The 20,154-nt window shown below is 36.2% G+C and overlaps 1 protein-coding gene across 1 annotated transcript; it reads right to left on the minus strand.

Annotated features, from left to right (window-relative positions):
* Positions 1-2,814: 2,814 nt before the first annotated feature.
* On the minus strand, positions 2,815-16,059 carry LOC135208635 (replication factor C subunit 2-like). Its single transcript, XM_064241021.1, has 8 exons — positions 15,903-16,059; positions 10,578-10,689; positions 9,731-9,939; positions 9,062-9,218; positions 8,403-8,570; positions 7,154-7,234; positions 4,998-5,111; positions 2,815-3,098 (listed from the first exon to the last, which is right to left on the minus strand). The coding sequence occupies exons 1-8, from the start codon at positions 15,995-15,997 to the stop codon at positions 2,982-2,984; spliced, it is 1,053 nt and encodes a 350-aa protein (XP_064097091.1). The 5' UTR covers positions 15,998-16,059; the 3' UTR covers positions 2,815-2,981.
* Between the last annotated feature and the right edge of the window lie 4,095 nt (positions 16,060-20,154).

The raw sequence follows: 20,154 nt of genomic DNA on the forward strand, positions 1-20,154 counted from the left end.
ATCGTTGTTGTTGTTTTTGATTAAGCTGACCTTGTGTCTGCACGGGCTCTTGCTCACTGAGCAGCCCATAAAAAATACCAGAATCACAGATGCCCTTGCTTTCAAACAGGACACGGAGGTCATCGTCACGAATCATAAATCCGCTTTCACATGTCAGCCAACATATAGCAAAGTCATTAACCTGGATTATAAGTCACTAACCTGGTTAATTCTATAGCCAACCGACCTCAAGGAAAATTGGGTATTAACTATGTCCTTTCATCTACTGCACTGACCATATGGTGAAGTCATTATCCTGGATCCACAAATCTGGATTACTGTACTAGATTAGGCTTAGTTTATTATGGTATCCGGCCTCAGGGGAAATTTAGTATTATTCCTGCTTTGCTTTTATGAGAGGAAATCAGAGGTTAAGAGTGACAGGCAGCTACTGTGGCTGAGAATCAATGGAAAATGCAGGAACTTGAGAAATTATGTTACCAGAAGAATAGACTACTCTTCATCACAACAATTTTACAATTTAAGTATCAGAGAGAAAGAGAGAGAATCATGGAAACAAATATAAAACAACATCTACCAAAAGTAATAAAAGATTAAGATTGTCAGTACCATTTCAATCACGAATGAGACTGAAGATTTTGTAGAACCAGCCAAAAAGTACTGGAAAAAGGACTGGTTCTTAACACATTTTTTATGGAAATTCATATATCGGCAATAAAATCATTATTTTTTTTTATGAGATTAAGGATGAAATAATTAAAAATATAAGTTTTCATTTAGCAATGAATTTTGAAAAATACAAAACAAACACATAAACTTGTAAGAAAGGTGTTTGAAAGGAAAATGTGTCCAGTAGCCTTAAGAAAAAAAAAAAAAACAAAAAAAAAACTGACGGTTGTCATTTTCGGCTAAACAACTACACACTAAGAAGATTAGCAGGATAGTAATTCATAAAGAAAAGAGGCCAGTAATGACTGATTCAAACCCCAAATGAAATGAAAAGGAAAGATTAATGAATTTACCTTTCAGTTTAAAATGTCAAATATTGAAGACTTGAACTCAGACAGAAACACATACAGTAGTACCTCGAGATACGAAAGGCTCAACTTACGAAAAATCCAAGTTACGAAAGCCAATGCGAAAAATTTTACTGCTCTACATACGAAAAGTTTTCAAGATACGAAAGGTTGTTGCTGTAAAGTCCCGAGATTCGCACGGACCACCGAGAACAATTTTAAAACTCCCGCGCCGCCAACTGAGTAAACTCACCACCATCCTCCCGCTCTCCCATTGGTTCCTGATGCAAGTCACCCCATAAGGTCCTGCTCTCCTACTGGTCAGCATCTACCCCTTGTGCTTTAAGTATTCTATTGGTAAAAGGTTGCTGTAAATTGAAAAACTTATTCATGCAATACATTTAATAAAAAAAAACATTAGGTAAAGATAGAATAAAGAATAGAAATGAATGGTTATTATACTGTTTGGTAGTTTCAGTAGTTGAAGAGAGATAATGAAAATTTATGGCTTACTGTGTAAAAGTGATTGCTTGGCGATCGTTCGATACTCGTAAGTGCTGGATGTAAACAGACGTTTGGAAGCTTTTTTTTGTTTGTTTATTATAGTTAATGGTTACTTAATAATTATTTGAAATGAGTACATGCAATACATTTAATAGAAAAAATTGTGAATTAGATATCATAAAATATAAAATAAATCAGACTGCCAACAAATACGTATTTTTTAGAATTCTTCTTCTGTTTTATTATTACGTTACGTATACGCATGTTTCATTATAGCTGTCAGTAACTCGGTATCTTCATTAGGTAAAGATAGAATAAAGAATAGAAATGGTTATTATACTGTTTGGTGGTTTCATTAGTTGAAGAGAGATACTAATGACAATTTATGGCTTACTGTGTGCTAGGAAAAATGATTGCTTGGCGCTCGTTCGATACTCGTAAGACAGGTAAGAGCTGAATGTAAACAATCGATTGGAAGGTTTGTTTTTTGTTTGTTTGTGTATTATAGTTAATGATTAATTAATAATTATTTGAAATTTGTACATACTGATTATTTATACATTTTATTGGCATATTCTAAGCTTTTAGCTCTTAGGTTTAGATGTCAGAATCATAGACTAGGCTACAGTAGCAACCGCTAACATAGGCTAGGCTTATTGCTAGGGGACATATGCTAAAGTCCTAATATATGCAGTAAAAATGGGGTTGAACATTACATGCAGTTGAATATTACTCAAGTATGTACAGTATTTTGCCTTTTTGGAGTCATATTTCTTCCGTCGTAACCCTAGCACATGTGTTTTAGGCCTGGAAATATAATTTACTGGGTTGTTTTTGGAGGGCTTGGAACGGATTAGCCATTTTACATGTAAAATGTGTTCCAAGTTACGAAAAACTCATAATACGAAGGCCGTCTCAGAAAGGATTAATTTCGTATCTCGAGGTACCACTGTACTTGGTGTCTGCAAAATTTATGAAAACAATAAAAGATATTTCAAACAGAGCACCTCACCAGTACCCCCGTGCGCACAGGTCGAGAAATCCTGAAATAGACTGAGAAGAATATACAAAAGTAACAGGCACAGAGCAATGCGTCTTGGGTTAAAGACATGCTTCTCTCTAAAGTGTGCCACATAATATACAATGAGCCAGTTATTATTAATAGGCACAATTTCTTTGAGTAGAAATTAAATAGCCCAATGAATGTACTCAATTTAAACTACGAAGAATACTTACAAACAAAAGGAAATGCAAACTAAATGCATCTGGCATTTGGGAAATGAAACCATAAAAATAAATTGTCATTGATTTTCATTATTATTACTTAATGCTTATATGTAGTAGCAAAGATACAAAATATTACAAGTTTGTCCCTAATAGATCTCAGAATATGTTAAAAGATACAACTTAAGAGTGAAGGAATTAAATTCCTCTTTCCATAAACCCACATTGTTAAAAATTTTAAGATATGCTTTTTGAGCTATCAAGGGACTTTGAGCACAATCTGGCTAAAAGCCCTGATAATTGCAGTAATGAAGACGTTCCTTGGATGATACGAAGATGGGTGTAGCCAATTTCCTGAAAGGTAACAGCAAAACATACACTAAAATCCTGTCTTCTTTCATATGAGTTAAACTTAACTTCTAAACTTCACAATGTTCTCATAATCTTTGAAATTTTATGATTTTCCTGACTTCATGCATCTCTTAAATAAAGTACAATATACTTACATTCCCCATTACCCTTGCAACTTAATTCAACTGACCAATCATTCTTTAACTACTCCATCTCTTAACATAAATTGTTATCTTATGCTGGTATGTGGAAAGTTCATAAGTTAGATGCTCTCCAGTGCTTTTGTTCACATTTTTCACACAAAAAAAATCAGTTAATTTCTAGCATAAATTCAATGTCTAAATTTGTATTAAAATTACAAAGGGTAGGACAGAAACCTAAAATGATTAAGTGACATCTAAAACTTCATATTCGCACATTTTCTTGCCAACATGATCCAATACCACAAGTTACATGTAGCACAGTGTCTGCAGCAACCTGCATACACTACAAAGAGTGGTTTCATTCTACTTAAAAGTGATTGATTATGAAATCTAAGTATTGAAGACCATGCAACGGAACCCTTTAGGATTATTCAGCGCTATAACTGATGTGGAAAGACAGGAGAAATGCACATGAAATGCTAAGCAGCATTTACCTGAATGTTCTGACTTTGTTAAACTGACTGATTTTACTGATTATTTTTCCCACTCTTCATTTCAAAATTTTCTTTAGTATGATTTTGCCAGTAATCAATTTAATTCTTTTCTTCCTGGCAGTGGCCTCTCATCTTCAAGTATGTTTTGTGCTTTATAAGCATATGATGATTTTCATGTTGGTAAATCAGTTTTAATGTTTGGCATCATGGACATGAACTAATAAAAAACTTGTCAGTTAATGCTTCTGATGTAAGTTCTTGTTTACATTATTCAAGACCTTGAGTATACATTTGTTTTCTATTGCATTTTCATACATTATTTCATATTGTTTCCTGCCTAAGCATAAGTAAGCAGGTGTTACCATGATTTCCTTTTAATGGAAAGAACAAGATTAAGGCATCATATACAAATACCCATAAGACATCAGAAAATAAGTACCTAGCAAATCTTGGTAACACCTGCTTAGGTGGGAACAATATGAAATAAAGTATGAAAATGCAATACAAAATAAATATATACTTATGGTCATAAGTCAGTCTCAACTTCCTCACCTTAAAGCAAAGATATTCAAGGCCTCACTGAAAGATAATCAACCCCGTTAATCGTGGGGACCTTTAAAATGTCAACATTGATGACAACCAAGAGGTAGGTATGTTGTATGTATTCCCAAAAACAGCTCTCGTGGGAGGAGTGTAAAGCATCTTGGAATTTGGTGGTGTGTTTAAAGAACTGTCTGTTGAGAATTACTGATGTCTTTCTGAATTCCAGACAATAGGAAATTTGTTCTTTTGTTTTATGTACTTCACAAACACCTGATTTGTGAGATAGTTAACAGCTGCAGACTCATGAAATCTGCAATGATATGTAAGGGGCTGCTGGGATTCCTGACAAAAAAATTTAGCTAATTATTATATGTACAGTAATAGGTTTGTGGCAAAAGAAATTTGTACTGATTTGCACCTTCACTAACCAAAGACACAAAACATCTTTTGCACCAATAAATGTAAACATATACATATATAGTAATTCAAAAGAAAATTTTAAAAAATACATATGCAAATACAGTACAGATTTTGTACTGTCCCAACTTGAAGAAAAAATAATAGAGAGAATTAACAAATAATGAAGCCATTGATCAAAGACCTACTAAACTACACAAAGCAAAACCAAGAGAGGGCCCTTTTAACCAGCCAACTAAAATTCTGCCTTTTAAAGTATAACATCCTGGGCATAAATTAACATAAACCACAGAAATAGGTCTCACCTTTATAAATTCCAGTTTCAAGAACTCTGCCATAGGTGTATGTTTGCATACACGGAAAATATTACTGATGATGTCCTCTGAAGCGTAGCCCATTTTCCAAAGGTGAGCTAATACCTGCAAAAGATAGTAAATACTGTAAAAATCTACTTGATGCTATTTCTGCAAAAGATAGTAAATACTGTAAAAATCTACTTGATGCTATTTCTATCATTTTTATTATATATTATTTTGTATTTTAATGAGCATTCTTCTTCCCTACCATTATCCCTACATTAAGGGTTCAGTTTCCTGATGCGCCTTAAAACATCAGGCATGGTTTATTGTTTGGCAAAGGGGTTTTACAACCGTATGCCCTGGCTGTCATCAACCAGATATTGGCAGTGGGCCTCACCTTTGACTAAAATATCCACCTGCAAGGCAGCAGTTTCCACTGTTATTGGCAGTGGGCCTAGCCTTCTACTCAAAAGTAAGACTGCCAGGCAGCAGCTGTCCTTTTAGTCACCTTTTACGACACGTAGGACCTACAGTGGTAATATTATTACACCCCTACCACAGGGCATATTTTGTAGTTTAATGAGTCCACAGTTACAAATCTAAACTTTCAAGAGGTTCGCCTGAAAGTTTTATACAACTGAAAACTAGAACAAGGTAAATTTGAAGTGTGATAAATATTTGCGAGGAGATAAATAGGAATTGATGAAATGTAAAAGGCAAAAGCAATGGAGCTGGTACCAAAAGGAACTCTGAAGAACTAATAGTTCTCCTCATACTGTACTGTTAAGATGAAATGAAGAAAATGAAATCTCCAAATGTAATTCAAATTAAAAGTTAAGCTAGTAATTCAAAGCACTGCCTGGTTATTAAAAACCAAATATTCACATGACAGCCCTTAACCCACGAGCGGCGGCGCGTATGCTGCTAAACTGCGACGCCTATTTCACTAATTTTTTTTTTCTCTCTTCGGAAATTTCCTTATCAGATTATTTTCATAAGAATAGTAATGTTTTATATACCATTGGAATCGCCAGAAAATGGCGATTATACGGCAATAAAAAAATATATTTTTTTTTGCAAAGAGAACATATATATATTGTGAAATGTAAAGGAAATTTTTTTTTATCCTTTTTCATTTTCAACTTTCTGTCGACCAAACACTTATACAGGTCATGCTTTTTCATCATTTCATAAATGAACAAGAGCTAAATTTATCTTAGAAGTTGGAGAAAAAAAATTCAGGCATATATAACTAGTAGCTCAACAGGTATTAGACATTTAACGAAACCATCTCACACCGAGTTTCAAAAGAGAATCGTCCTCTTGCAATTAGTTGTTACAGCACTATCAACATTTCTATTACTAAGTGCCCTAATGAAAGTATATAGAACTTTTACTAACCTTATTTACATATATACACTATGTACATGTTTTCATCCTCTACTCATCCTTTCTGTAAAAACTAATTTCGTGCCGGAACTAATGTCTTCCGGCGGGTAGGCTCGTGTCCAGACGGATGCATGATCATAATCACCGATATCAGTATCACTATCACTTTCAACATCATATTCCTCACTTACGCTATCACTTTCAGAACCCTGACTTATGTCAAAATCATTGTCACTAAGTGACCAATCACTATCACTTCTTTCATTTGCCATTATTATGTAATTATATCAATAAATCACATAAAAAAGTAAATTTCACGGCCGCCGTCATGCAAAGAAAAACACCGCGGAAACTGACCAAAAGTTGCGCAAGCGTATTATCATCTCATTTAAAAAATTGAGGCATTGTGGCAATACTGTTTCTTATCTGTGTTCTGATTGGTTTACTTACCCTTATGACATCATAAAACCCCGCCTCCAACACCACCTGTTCTTGCCCGCGTGATTTGAAATTAAAGCATCGCTGAAATCGATGATCGCATTTTAGTAGCACATAAAGCGTCGATTTTAGCGACGCGCCGCCGTTCGTGGGTTAAGATCCATTTTCTTTTTAATGGAAGTAAAAGGTACAGAAATGGATACAAAGGAAAAGATAACCTTTATCAATTTCTTTTCCCCTTACACTGTCCTCTTGATCTAAATTACCCTTCTTTTATTTACTTAACAGCATACTTTAAAATATTAAAAATAAGACTAAACATAAACGACAGTTACCTTGTAAGCATCATCAAAGTCCGTCTTTACACAATGTAGGAGCATTTCTTTAACTAATAAGGGATGAGGTTCATCACAAACCTAAAAAGAAACGGGGAAATTTCTATGAAAGCATTTACATAGAATATACACGACATTCAAGGTCTTGTACCTGCTAGCTGTCCATTCTACAAGTTTTGACATAATTGCCATTCATCGACCTAAATCTGAAATGCATCATTACTTATCAAAAGCAGTAAAAGTTATTTTGAAAAACCTACAACACAAAAAGCCTTCAGAATAAATGTTAGAGCTTAAACCTCAAATCTATGCTCTCATGTTATCACAACCTCATCAGTCAAATAGCAATATTCATGATCTTTGAATTTGTCAGAAGAAAGGTACTATTAAATAAGCACCTGCACTTTTTGGATGAAATACCCATCAATCACCACGCTCACTTTTCACGTAAATGCAGCTGGCAAAAGATGGAGACTTCCCGGGACTGCTTTCTCATTGTTTGTTTGTAAACACCATATAAACAAACAAACAATCAGGAAACAGTCTTGAAAGTCTGAATCTTTTGCCAGCTGCATTTACGTGAAAAGTGAGCGTGGTAATTGATGGGTATTTCATCCAAGTAGTGCATGTACTTATTTAATACCTGTCTTGCTTCCTCATTGCAGGATTGCTGGATACATCACTTACCCAATTAATCCTCTATTTCATTCCATAACATTCTTTTCATTTACTTTTACAGGTACATTTTCAATTTATTTTCAATTTAGATGATACATCCACTGACAGCATCTGTCTTTAGGTTCCCTGGCATAGCAGTTTGCAAATGCTATTAGTTGTAATTACATGCTTTGCCAGTGATTTTGGTATTTTCTATCAATTTGGTATCTATTAATTTGATGTAGTGTTTTCCACTATTTAAAGAACAGCTAGATAATTAGTATTTTTTGCAGTTAGCTCATGCTCATGTTAGCTAATGAGACTGCATATAGTCTTGTCTTTTCTAGTATACTGTGTATGTAAGAAGTATGTCTGAAGGCTGCTTACGTTACAAAGAATGATATGCATAAAAAAAGGCTAAATATAAGAATGGATACTTGTCTGGACCATCATGAAAATCATAACATAAGCAATGTTCTACCCATCATATTGTTAACAAGCAATTATAAGCAAGGATAGATGAATAATAACATTCTAATTTAGGACATAAATCATAAAAATAATGTCAGCACTGCTTTCCTCATTTCATTACCTTGAATACATTTTCAGAAGACACGTGACCAAGACCTTGGGCTGTAGACTGAAGATTGTTTAGAGCTTGTCTCATATCACCTTGGGCTGTAAAGACAATGGCCTCAATACCATCTTCTGTATAGCTCACATCTTCTTTACTGCAAACTTGTAGCACTTTTGAAAGAATCTGTAATATCATAACAATATCAGTCATTAAAAGCAGTGTACAGTTCACTTACACTTCATCAATGAAAACAATAAAAAAAATACAAAACACAAGCAAAACTGCCAAACTATTGCTAAAATTTCCACTCTCCAAAATTTTCATTATATTAATCAAACAAAGCTAAATAATCTAAATGAGCCTAAAAAGTGCATGTCATAAAACAAAACCAGAAATACTTCGTGAAACATTACAAATCTGTGACATATGATAAATATGGTTAATAATGTGACAACTAAAAACCTTTCAACTAATGGATATTTACATTCTACCATAACAACAACAACCCCATACAGAGAACTGAAAATGCTTTATTCTTCCATAATATAACAACACTCCATGAAGGGTACTGAAACTAGTATACTTTGAAGTGTCCCTTTGGCTCCCCAAAACAAAACCCACCCAAAAGAAGTTGAGCACTCTTTAAAATGTACACATGAGACCTAGTCACATACCTGTGCATCACTTAATTTGGAGTACCGCAACATAGCGCAACGTGACTGAATAGGTTCAATGATCTTCTCAGAAGAATTACATGCAAGAGCAAATCGGGTTGTAGATGAGTATAACTCCATTGTTCTTCTTAAAGCTTGCTGGGCTCCTTCTGTCATGCTAGAAAATAAAATCAAAGACTGAGAGGAAATTTGACAAAAGGCAAAGGCTAGCAACTGCAAGGTCAATACAAAAACACATGGTACCGAAAATACTCTTGGGTCATGATGTATTGTGCTGCACTAAACTACAAGCAATCTACTACCAAGTAAAAGTTACACATAAAAGGGGAAAACGACTAAATGAGTGAATGACAAATGTTATTAAGAACTATCTCCAACTTAAATAATTCCCAAAAGAGCTTTGTTAAATGCTTTGGCTCACATATAATTCACATTCGAACTTGTACAATATACAGTGCTTTGTTTGGTAAATCCAGAAACATTCTTTGGAATACAATACTGCAGGGAATTAAGCAAGTTTTGTCTCTCCTTGCACATATCAATGCACCCTTGTGAACCTCTAGCAACTAAAATTTAAACTAAAAACTAAAAATTAAACAAAAAATACTGAAGAGAAGACTTGGAAGGAACTGCATTAATGAAAAAAAAAAAAAAAAACCCATTCCTTACCTGTCTGCTTCATCTAGAATAATGATTTTGTGACGTCCTTTGGGCAAGGTAACTTTTTGCTGTGCAAACATCTTGATCTTGTTTCTCACAACATCTATACCTCGGTCATTTGAAGCATTTAATTCTAAAACAGCATCCTTGAAGGTAGCACCTAACAGGGCACGAGCAAGACACAGGATTGTCGTAGTTTTACCAACACCTGGTGGACCCTGAATAGAAGACATTTACTATTCTCTAGCTTAGAAAATCCAAGTAAATAATTACCTTTTTACATTCTCCGCTCAAGTTAAATGTTACCTAAACAACGTTTTCTTGAAAAAGAGGCTACATTTCTTATTCACTGATAGGCAGCAAGATTATGAAGATAAGATGAAATTAATGCAGAATATAATTTCACTGAATCTTTAAATCATTATTACCCTTATGTAGGTTAAACTACCAAATAAAATAATTTTGAGTATTCAGTCATGGAAACAAACTACTGAAGTAAATTTGTAAATAACAAAAGTTATTTTAGTGTTGGTGGAAACCTGAAAGCAGTGATGAAGAGAAAGAGATAATGGAACTTAGAAAGGAATGAATTTGGTAGTATGAATCATGTGTCAAATTGTGTCATAAGATCCTCAAAACTGCAAATATAAACAAGGTAAGAGACTCTTAATGTCCAGAATTTATAAGAAAAAACAGAAAAGAGAAGAACATGTTATAGAGGAAATGGAAATGAGGAGGAAGAATACATGTTACGAAGGAAGTGGGAGAGACAGGTACATAAAATTATCTATACAGGTGATGAAACTTTTACTCATTATACCTTAAAGAAATTAAAGCAATAAATGACCTGACTTACCGCTATTATAATATTTGGTACATTTCCCTGCTTTGCAAAAACCTCAAGTCGGGCCACAGTCTCTTCATTGCCAACTATATCTGTGAAGACTATAGGGCGGTACTTCTCTATCCTGTAAGAAAATGGTAATGAATATTGCAAACTGAAAACCCTTTTCAAATTTTCCATACCTACATATTAAACTTTTATGTCATTATGGAGGAGTTATGGAGTTCCATTTGACAACGTCTGTGTGTGTGTGTGTGTGTGGCTGAGAGAGAGAGAGAGAGAGAGAGAGAGGAGAGAGAGAGACGAGAGGATGAGGAACCGAGAGAGAGAGAGAGAGTGATGGAGAGTGTAATTGCTGTATGGATAGTTAACGACTGTATTGGCTGTTAGTGAGTTCTGGCTGGGTTGTCTGCTGGTAGAGATCAGAGTTCTGTGTTTTTTTCAGTCAGTCTTTGGTGAGAGCTGGTGATAGTCAGTAGTGTCGGGAGCAGTATATCGAAGGCATTGAAAGTCAGTTAAGTTTTTGTGTGTATTTGATTTGTTGTTTGCTTGTTGTTAAGTTAATGTTTTTTTTGCTTTGGAGTTGTTGTGCCTGTGCTGTTGTTCTTTGGTGTTGTTAGTGGGTGTGTATGTTGCCTTTTGTGCTGTTGCTTTTTTTGTGTTGGTTGTGTTGTTTGTGCAGTGGTCTTGGGTTGTGATTGTTCCTTTTTTGTTGTTGTGTTGTGGAGTTGTAGTTGTTCCTTTTTTGTTGTTGTGTTGGGTTGTGGTGTCGTGGTTCTTAGTTGTTGTTGGTGTTGTTGTTGTTGGTATTGTTGTTGTTGGTGTCCCAGTGACCTTAACCAGCGGACAGCACAGGATAGCCCGGAGTATCTGGAGTGTTGGTAAGTACGTGTGTTTTGTGTTGTTTTTGTTTTGTTTTGTTTTTTGTAGCTAGAGGTCAATTGTCCTGCATGTATTTTGTTGTGTAAAGAAGAAAGTGTGACTGGGGGGGTGGGTGGGTGGAGTGGAGTGATTAGGTTAATGTGGGGAGGGTTTTGCAACTTTTTTCTAGCTTGTGATCCCGCCACATCATTCTATAATGTACTAGTTATCAAAACCAAGTAAAGTACTGTAAGTTTCTATGAAAAAATTTAATTTTCAATGTATTTCTTTTTTATTTCACATACAAACTGATTTATGACAAATAAAAAACTGAATCTTATTTAACGCACAAGGTGAAAAATGCACAAAGAATGCTATCACAGAGACTGCTGTATGCAAATGCAGCTGGGGTAGGCCAACAGTGGCCTGAGAAGTACATGAGCCTACCTGATTGGCTTTTCTTATCAAGTCAATAACAGCCGAAGAACAAAATTCGCTGGAATTCTCCACTTACGACAGCGAAGGAGTGAAGGTTCATATATCCATAGGAACAACTAAAAGTGGCTCCATAAAATGAAAATATATTACACTACAGGTATATTGCAATAAATGGGATAATAGACATGAATTGAATAAACATTTTGAAGTAACAAAGTAAAGTTAAACTAAATAATGAGTAAAGTAAACAATTAAGGGAATAAAGCTTTGCAATTCATAAACTGTGTACTCGCGTGCTGCCTGCAACTGTGTATGTGGAGTGAGCGCTTAAGAACCAGGAACCGCAACGTAGTTCAAGTGCAATTTGGAGTGAATAAAGACTAAAACATGTATAATTACAATCAAATAAGCACTGTGGAGTTTGTTGTGATGGTAGTAAGGATAAAACCGCTGATTACAAGGTAAAAATGAATCCATTTCAAACCATGACCCCAGGAATAAGAAGTTTCATACTTTCACTAATATAGGCAACAAAATGTCTTATTGTGCTGATTACAACTGCAATCTTGAGTAAGATCAATAAACATTACATATATACGCTAACATTATTCAAATGAGTGCTGGGAAGGCTGGGAGAGATGGTGGCTTAGCTGTGGTTACAAACGGCACGTCACGCGGTTGCCGCCATATTGGATTTCAAACTGCCTTGAAAACATATTGGTAATTCTATACAATAGCTCCGCCAGCAAATTATCAAATTTATCACTAAAAAGAGGGAAGTTCAAGGTTTCATTTGATATATAAATCTAAGTGGTGCTAGGTCTAGAAGTGGTTTAAAAATCAAAAGTCCCTCAACTTCATAACTCTCTCAAATTCCTCTTCAGAGTGAGCTCTCGTTTGTTTGTTTGTACGTTAAAAACAGATTATGTTATTATTACATCATCGACTGTATTCTACGTAGCAAGACGTCACCCAAACGTCATAGTTTTTAACCAATGATGATTATCCACATTTTACTTGGGACTAGCATTTTAACAAAACTAGAATCACGTGACTTGAATACCCAATCAGGTGACAGTTTTACTAGGAAACTAACACTTTTCACACAATTTCCACTGCTAATTTTTCAGTCTTTTGAGAGCCATGGAAGCGTGTGAACCTTCAACTTCTGGTGCGGTTTCTCATTTACCATCTACTTTGACATCAATTTCTGTGGATTTTCTCCCAAGTTCTTGTCTCAATTGTTATTTAAATTATAAAGATTTTGTTTTGCATTATTGTGGTAACATCGAAAGAATAATAAAGTACTGCCAAGATCAGTGTTATTAAAAGTGAAAGTGACACTATTTGCCCCACCTGTGGTTCTAAGTGCCGACTTCATATTAACAAAAAAGCATCTCGGTGTGACAGAAGGCATGTTGTATTGAAAAACAAGAAGTGAAAAAAGGTGTAGTTTTATCGTGTCCCATTTTTAAAGGAACTTGGTTTGAAATGTCTCATTTAGATATAGAATCTAATTTGTTACTTGTATATAATTATAGTAGTGTTAAATTTAGTTATGAATTTGTTGAAAATGAATTAAGAATTTCTCACCAAACTATAAATGATTGGTGCTCATTCATACGCGAGGTTATTGTGCATTGGGTATTGAGTCGGAAAGGTAAGATTGGTGGCGTAGGCAAAACTGTTGAAATTGATGAGAGCAAATTTGGAAGGCAAAAATATAATGTAGGCAGAGTAGTGATGGGCCAGTGGGTGTTTGGGGGGATTTGCAGGGAGAATAGAGATTTCTTTGCTGTTCCTGTAGAAAGAAGGAACAAAGTGACACTTTTAACAGTGATAAGGGATTATATAGAGCCGTGCAATCCATCATTTCCAATTGCCTAAATGAGGAGGGATTTCTTCATTTAAGAGTCAACCACTCCTTGAACTTGTGGACCCACACACTGGAGCTCATACTGATACTACTGAGAGGCAGTGGTGGGATTTGAAGAATCTGTTGCCTAAATACCGTCGTTGAAAGGATCAGTTTCTTGGATACTTGGCTCTTGCCTATTTCAAATTGCATTTTAAAGTATTGGATCATAGGCTCCATGCATTCTAAAAGATGGCAGCTCACCTTTACCCTTAAACTTAAGTAGGTACACAAAGGGTTTTAGGCTGTCTTATATCTAATATGGTTATGTAAGGGGGGGTCGCAGGGGGGGCGAAGCCCCCCTACTAGGTAAGGATAAGGCTACTAGGCTAGGTTAGGTGGTTTGTTTAGGTTAGCTGGTGGCCTTGTTTATTGCTAATTCTATGTGCCATTATTTGTATGTTAAAACGGATTCTTTAATTCATTCCCCACCCAAAAAACCCGGTTTCCCACTGGGGGTCCCCTAAGATTGGAAAGGTTAACAAATAGGGTAAAAACACTGTTCCTCCTCAAAAAAATAGGGTAGATCTAGGGTACGTATCCGCGTCGGCCCAGACTATGGCAGTTGCGGTTTTTCTATGCAGTTTTACCTACTGAACAAGAATTTTTAAGTAATATTTATTCGGACAACTGTAATTAACCCCCAGGGGCCAGTACCAAACTGGTAATACTGCAGAAGCACTCCACACTGGATATTAAAATAAATAATCACCTACATGGAAAGAGCATGTGAAAAGCAATATAAAAAGTAGTCATTATTTGAGATTGAATGGGGTGGAATTAAATGAGCTTGATAAGTTTTTACCTCGAATTTTTCCTAAGTCGGGAGAGGTGTTTCCTCTACGGTAATGTTTACTTTTAATGAGCCCTCTAACTTACTTTCTTATGCAAACAAAAGCAGTTCCAGTTACTCATTATTGGCTGAGAGGTGTGACATCGTTATGACGTCATGGGTTTCATAACCAATTACGAATGACTTTAGTCAAAAACTAAGTTTCACTAGCATTTCAGCTGAGTAATAAAGTTACCTGTCCAGTGTCCACTGGTATCCTTGTTTGACTGAATACTCGAATAATGAAGCAAAAACCAGCATTTTGTCTTCCTGTAGCTATGGCAGAGGCAGTGGCTGGCCCTTCTGGCATTAATTTTGACAGAGACCTTCGATTTCCTACCGATTGTTTGCAGTGCAATGTGGGTTACAGTGAATTTTATCATTATTTGTCTAGTGGTGGTAAAGAAGTTGTGATTGAATACGCTCAAAGACATAATTTAATTCTAAAGCAAAAAACTGCGAGTGTTGTGGAGCTATTTGTCGGATCGACTACAACAGGAACGCCTTAAGGTGTGATCTGCCACGGTAAGTAGCCTTACTGTAACCCCTGTGGCTAGCGCGCACAGCACAACATTACCTCTTGCCAGTACATGCCGTGCTTGCCAAGAATCTTTAAATATACGGATAAGGCGTGAAGCGCTGTTCCGCCACGGCCTTACTGACAGCACACATAAGTCGATCGTCGCGGATATGTAGTCGCTCCCTACTTCGTTTGTTGTTGTCTTGGTATCGCCGCCATATTGGTTTTGGTGTTCTTCCACCGATTTCGGTCGGCGGTCGAGTCGCCGTGTTTAGTACTGGCCCTTGGGGGTTAATTACAGTCATCCGAATAAATATTACTTTAAATTCTTGTTAAGTGGGTAAAATAGGCTAACATGGGAAAACGTCAATTGCCATAGTCTAGGCCACCGCGAATTGCTTCTGTAGAAATACCAGGCTGAGCCACGCGATGACGATGGCTCCACTGCGGTGTTTCCCCCTATGTGTGATCGGTGAACGTACCTTACCGGTTACCCTATTAGGCTTAGGTTACTACTAGGTAGGTATAGCTATAAGGTATTTGGCAGGCAGCGTCCTAAATCATTTCTAAGGCCCTACTAACCTCAAGTACTAGCAAACAACACATACTGGCACAAGGCAAGCTTAAAATAAAACAAGATTTAACCTTCGGAAAGGAAGCTCTAGGCCTAGGTACGGAGTATTTTTGTACCTCATCATTGTGGTCAACTGCATTACTGTCAATGCTTATCTTTGTCACAAAGTAATCACCAAAAACTAAAAGCATTATTACCATGGCGTGTGAGAGCTTTTGGACGTTGAAGTTGTTGTTTTAGCGGAAGAACTTGGGCCGGGTTGTTCATCAACTTCCATTTTTGTGTCGGACATGTTTACAAATTACAAGACCATTCAGATGTTTCGGGAGTTTGCCTTAGCAGCCCCCTACACGGTGCTGAATTGTCTTGAGTCTCATTAAATAGCAACTTTCAAATACTAAAAAATAATTTAAACAAGAGAATAATTATCGAATGCTATAGGTACTGTAACTCCCAGAATACCCGTAAGCTACACAACCTATATACAATTAGGAAAATTTTAGTCCATTAATACTTTTGGATGACAAATCTTCAATTATCATCAGACATATTTACTACTGTAAGTTCCGTATCTGACTCAATCAAGTAAGAGATAAAACATATTTCATTTCTTAAATGATCATTCGTCCATTTAAAAAATGGAAAAAAATTGGGAAACACGTACCGTTTTGTATAATGTACGATATACGATAGAGCAGAAGTTGTTAGAATATCCACTAGAGTTGTTTATCATGATAATTTTAACAGAAATAAGAACAAATGCTCGGGTGAAAATGGACGTTATGCGAAAGTGAGAGCTAATACCATTGGTGAATTTCTGCACACTCTGAAGTGCTGTTTTAAATGCTATTTCAATGACAGCTGTTTTGGCGGGAATCACTGATATGCGATACATACTAGACCTGGTAGACCTTGTTCTTATTTATTGATGTCATCATTCACTCACGATAGGGTTGTTACCTTTGAAAACATGATAATATTGACAATAAAGCGTACAGTTGTTGAAAGTTCTCTTGCAGATGTTCGCTCCAAAAGCAAAATGAAGGAGCTGATAGGCTCAAAAGATAGACAGAACGAATTAATCAAAGTTTTGTCACCAGGTAATGAAACTTGACTCCAACTAAACCATATCCTTATCAAAATGCTACCACTTTACCATTCATTGTGAATGGGTAACAATGCCCTTACTGGCCCTGTATATACGGCGATTTTGTGTATCACCTCTGATTCCAAACTTTATTTTTCGCTCGACTAAAAATGATCATCCAACAGTGTCAGAAAACTAGGTTTCGTTCATAAGACTTCATAAATATATTTACATAGACGATTGTCCAAGTGTCAGCGTACATGCTTCAGATATTTTGGCACCCTTTTTGGATGTATATAAAATTCCAGGATCTTTAAATTCAACGAAAAATTGCTTGAAAAGTAGTTATCTTTTTCCTAATTATGTTAATTAAGGGTTAGGTCATAGTCAGGCGATATGATCTTTAGCCCTAGTATAAAACATTCTTTATCATTTGTAACCAAGAATTGTTGTGTTCTAGGCATAATTACCATAATTTTGTTCAGGTGCCACTATGTCCCTTTATCCGGTACCAAATATTCGGGGGGGTTCGGGCGGGGGGAGGGTGTTCATCAGAATTGAGGGTAAATCAGATCGGGTCGTCTATGGAAAATTTTAATTCTGGAATCTTAAGGAATTCCCAGTGAATTTTCGGTTATTAGAAGTTTATGAAAGCTGAATGCGAGGATGGCCAGAATAAAAGAAAAACATATAGCTAACACAATGAACTGAATGAACGAATGAGTCATATCAATACCAAGAAGAGTGTTCTAAAATTTTAAAAAGTTTTTGTCCAGCAATTCAAGATGCGAGTCAGCTGCTGAAGATCAAACTGTCGAATAAATTCAAAACATCGTGGAATTTAATAATATATATATATATATATATATATATATATCTATATATATATATATATATATATATATATATATATATATTTCTTCGGGACAGACAGGTCTCCTAAAATCTTTAGAGATTGGATACGTTTCTTAAAGACGAGTTTGCAATCAGGAATGATATGCATAATTTCAAATGAACTGCATTTTATTAAAGTAACACCACCAAGAATATTTTAGTTTGGGATCCTGTGTCCTATCCTAGACCTACCATCAATCATGCTTTGAATTTTGTTATTTAAGTGTATCTCTCCCTATTCTTATCCTGCACTAATGCGCTGAGGAAATGTGATCTCAACATGATATATTATTCAAGGGCACTTTAAATACCATCGATTAACGAAGTATTACAGCAGTCACAGTTACAAATACTCAGTCGGATCATGAGATAATAGGCTGATGATGCAACTTGTGTTCTGGGTGACGTCTAGTTATGCCTCCTTGCTATTTCACGCTAACGCTAAGTACGGGTTACCTTCAGTCATAAACCTGTTATTGCTTCTCTTGTCTTAAACGAAACTGCAGATGGCATCTAGCACTGCATTACCAATCAACGCGTTGTATGTGATGGCTTCCCGAGTCAAAACCGTTAGAAACTTTAAAAGAAAGCTCTAGAACACAAAATAACAGAAGTCAACGTATGGCAAGAGCCACACAGCCGCCAGCGGTAACGACGACTAACGTCTCACCTCAAGTCAGCTAAGTTAGCTAACAGTGCTAAGTGATGCCCAGCATGTCAAGTGCACGTCAATACCCACTAAACTTCGAAGACAAGTTAACTCACTTTTTGAGGGCTTCATGGAAAGCACCAATATAGAAATACACAAGTTCTTTCCAGGAAAGAACTTATATATATTATTTTCAACTTCTGTGACAAGAGCTAGAAATTTCAGGAGGGTACTGAAGCAGTACAGACACAAACAGTTTTCAAAATCACCAGCAGATTACATTCAATTTCGACACCCAATTCAGAATCACGTATAAACCATGTGATCGAAAGGTTAGCGAGTACCCTTCTATTATGGCTGCAGCTGTTGAGACAAGGAGCTATTTATAGTCATCAAGGTTGTTCGCGCTATTTCAAGGGAGACATCATTGTTATGGAGCTCAAGACGTTGACCTCGAGGCCTTCGGATGCTCGTAATGACTTTCTGTTTTACCGAGCATACTTCGCGGTTTCTGGACTTTCGTTAATAAATCCAGAAATAGCAAAGTTTTTAGTTAAGTTTTTATTTCGTCGAAATGAAAAAACTGAATTGGTTTAATAAAGAGGATGTAAAGTAAGTTCTGTTGAGCCCGTTCAATTGCGTCAGTTATAAACTTATTATGACAAGCGTAAATGACGAGGGCACACAATGGCAAAAAATATTTACGTAGTATAGGTCACTGAGAGCAGCAGTAACAGAGTAGGGGTGGAGGCAAAATATGGCAAGACACTGTAAACCGAGTGTAAATTAACATTTCAATCTCTCCTCAACTTCTGGGCGTCAGCAGTCACCACTCTGCCTAGTGTCAGCCAAAGATTGGCAATGTGGGGAATGAAGGAAGGCCTCTGGTACTGAACAGGGTGACATATCGACACCTTAACAGTAAGTTGATTCAGATATTCTACATAGCGCTGAATAATCCCTTGGATTCCAGTGCTTGACTTCAAGCCTAGATCTCATATTCCATTCCATTCCATTCCACATTTTCTGCAGAACTTATTAGCACATTGGGATATTGTGCATAAGGTTAATGCTTCTGTCCTCCTTTTCAGCTCTATCACTAATAAGAAATTCTCGTTGGAATACCCTGTCATCGCACCTCACCCCTTTACTACTTGTTTTATCCCAACAGAGACCATCGTAGATTCGTAGTCATCAGTGACACATCAGTAGAGTAGCCACATAGGTCTAAAATGACACATCAGCACAGTATGTCACTTAGGTCTAAAAGGAAGAATTTTCAGACACGGCCAAACGAAACAATTACATTTCCGGTCACAAACTGCAGTGCCTTGTATACTTGTCCCAGGAAAGAATCAGTTACGCTAAGCTCGTTTCCAGTTGAACAGTGCATGGTCCTGTATTTTTTTTTAATGAAGGCAAACAATTTTTATTTGAGAGAGAGAGAGAGACGAGAGAGAGAGAGAGAGAGAGAGAGGGGGGGGGGGGGGGGGGGGAGTCACGTGTTATTCCTTTGAAGATGAAAATGTTTGTAATGACTTCGTTGCCTGGACAGGAAAAAATGGTAAGTTCAAGACGCTCTAGACATTAGTCCCATCAATGCGACTGGATATGTGGTGGATTGCGCCATTTAAATTCAGAGTCAAGGAAGACTTTTCTGATTATGTATGCTTACATTAATGCGATCATACGCATACACACACACCACACACACACACACACACACACACACACACACATATATATATATATCTATATATATATATATATATATATATATATATATATATATATATATATATATAACCCACAAATATAG

The sequence above is a fragment of the Macrobrachium nipponense genome, chromosome 35 (genome assembly GCF_015104395.2).
Source record: "Macrobrachium nipponense isolate FS-2020 chromosome 35, ASM1510439v2, whole genome shotgun sequence".
In the NCBI taxonomy this organism is placed as follows: domain Eukaryota; kingdom Metazoa; phylum Arthropoda; class Malacostraca; order Decapoda; family Palaemonidae; genus Macrobrachium; species Macrobrachium nipponense.

Coding starts and splice junctions, on each gene's coding strand:
- LOC135208635 (XM_064241021.1), bottom strand. CDS start 15,997: ATGTCCGACACAAAAATGGAAGTTGATGAACAACCCGGCCCAAGTTCT. Junction 9,940..10,577: donor TACCAAATATTATAATAGCG/GTAAGTCAGGTC, acceptor TCTTCTATTCAG/GGTCCACCAGGTGTTGGTAA. Junction 7,235..8,402: donor CTTCTGAAAATGTATTCAAG/GTAATGAAATGA, acceptor GTTTCTTTTTAG/GTTTGTGATGAACCTCATCC.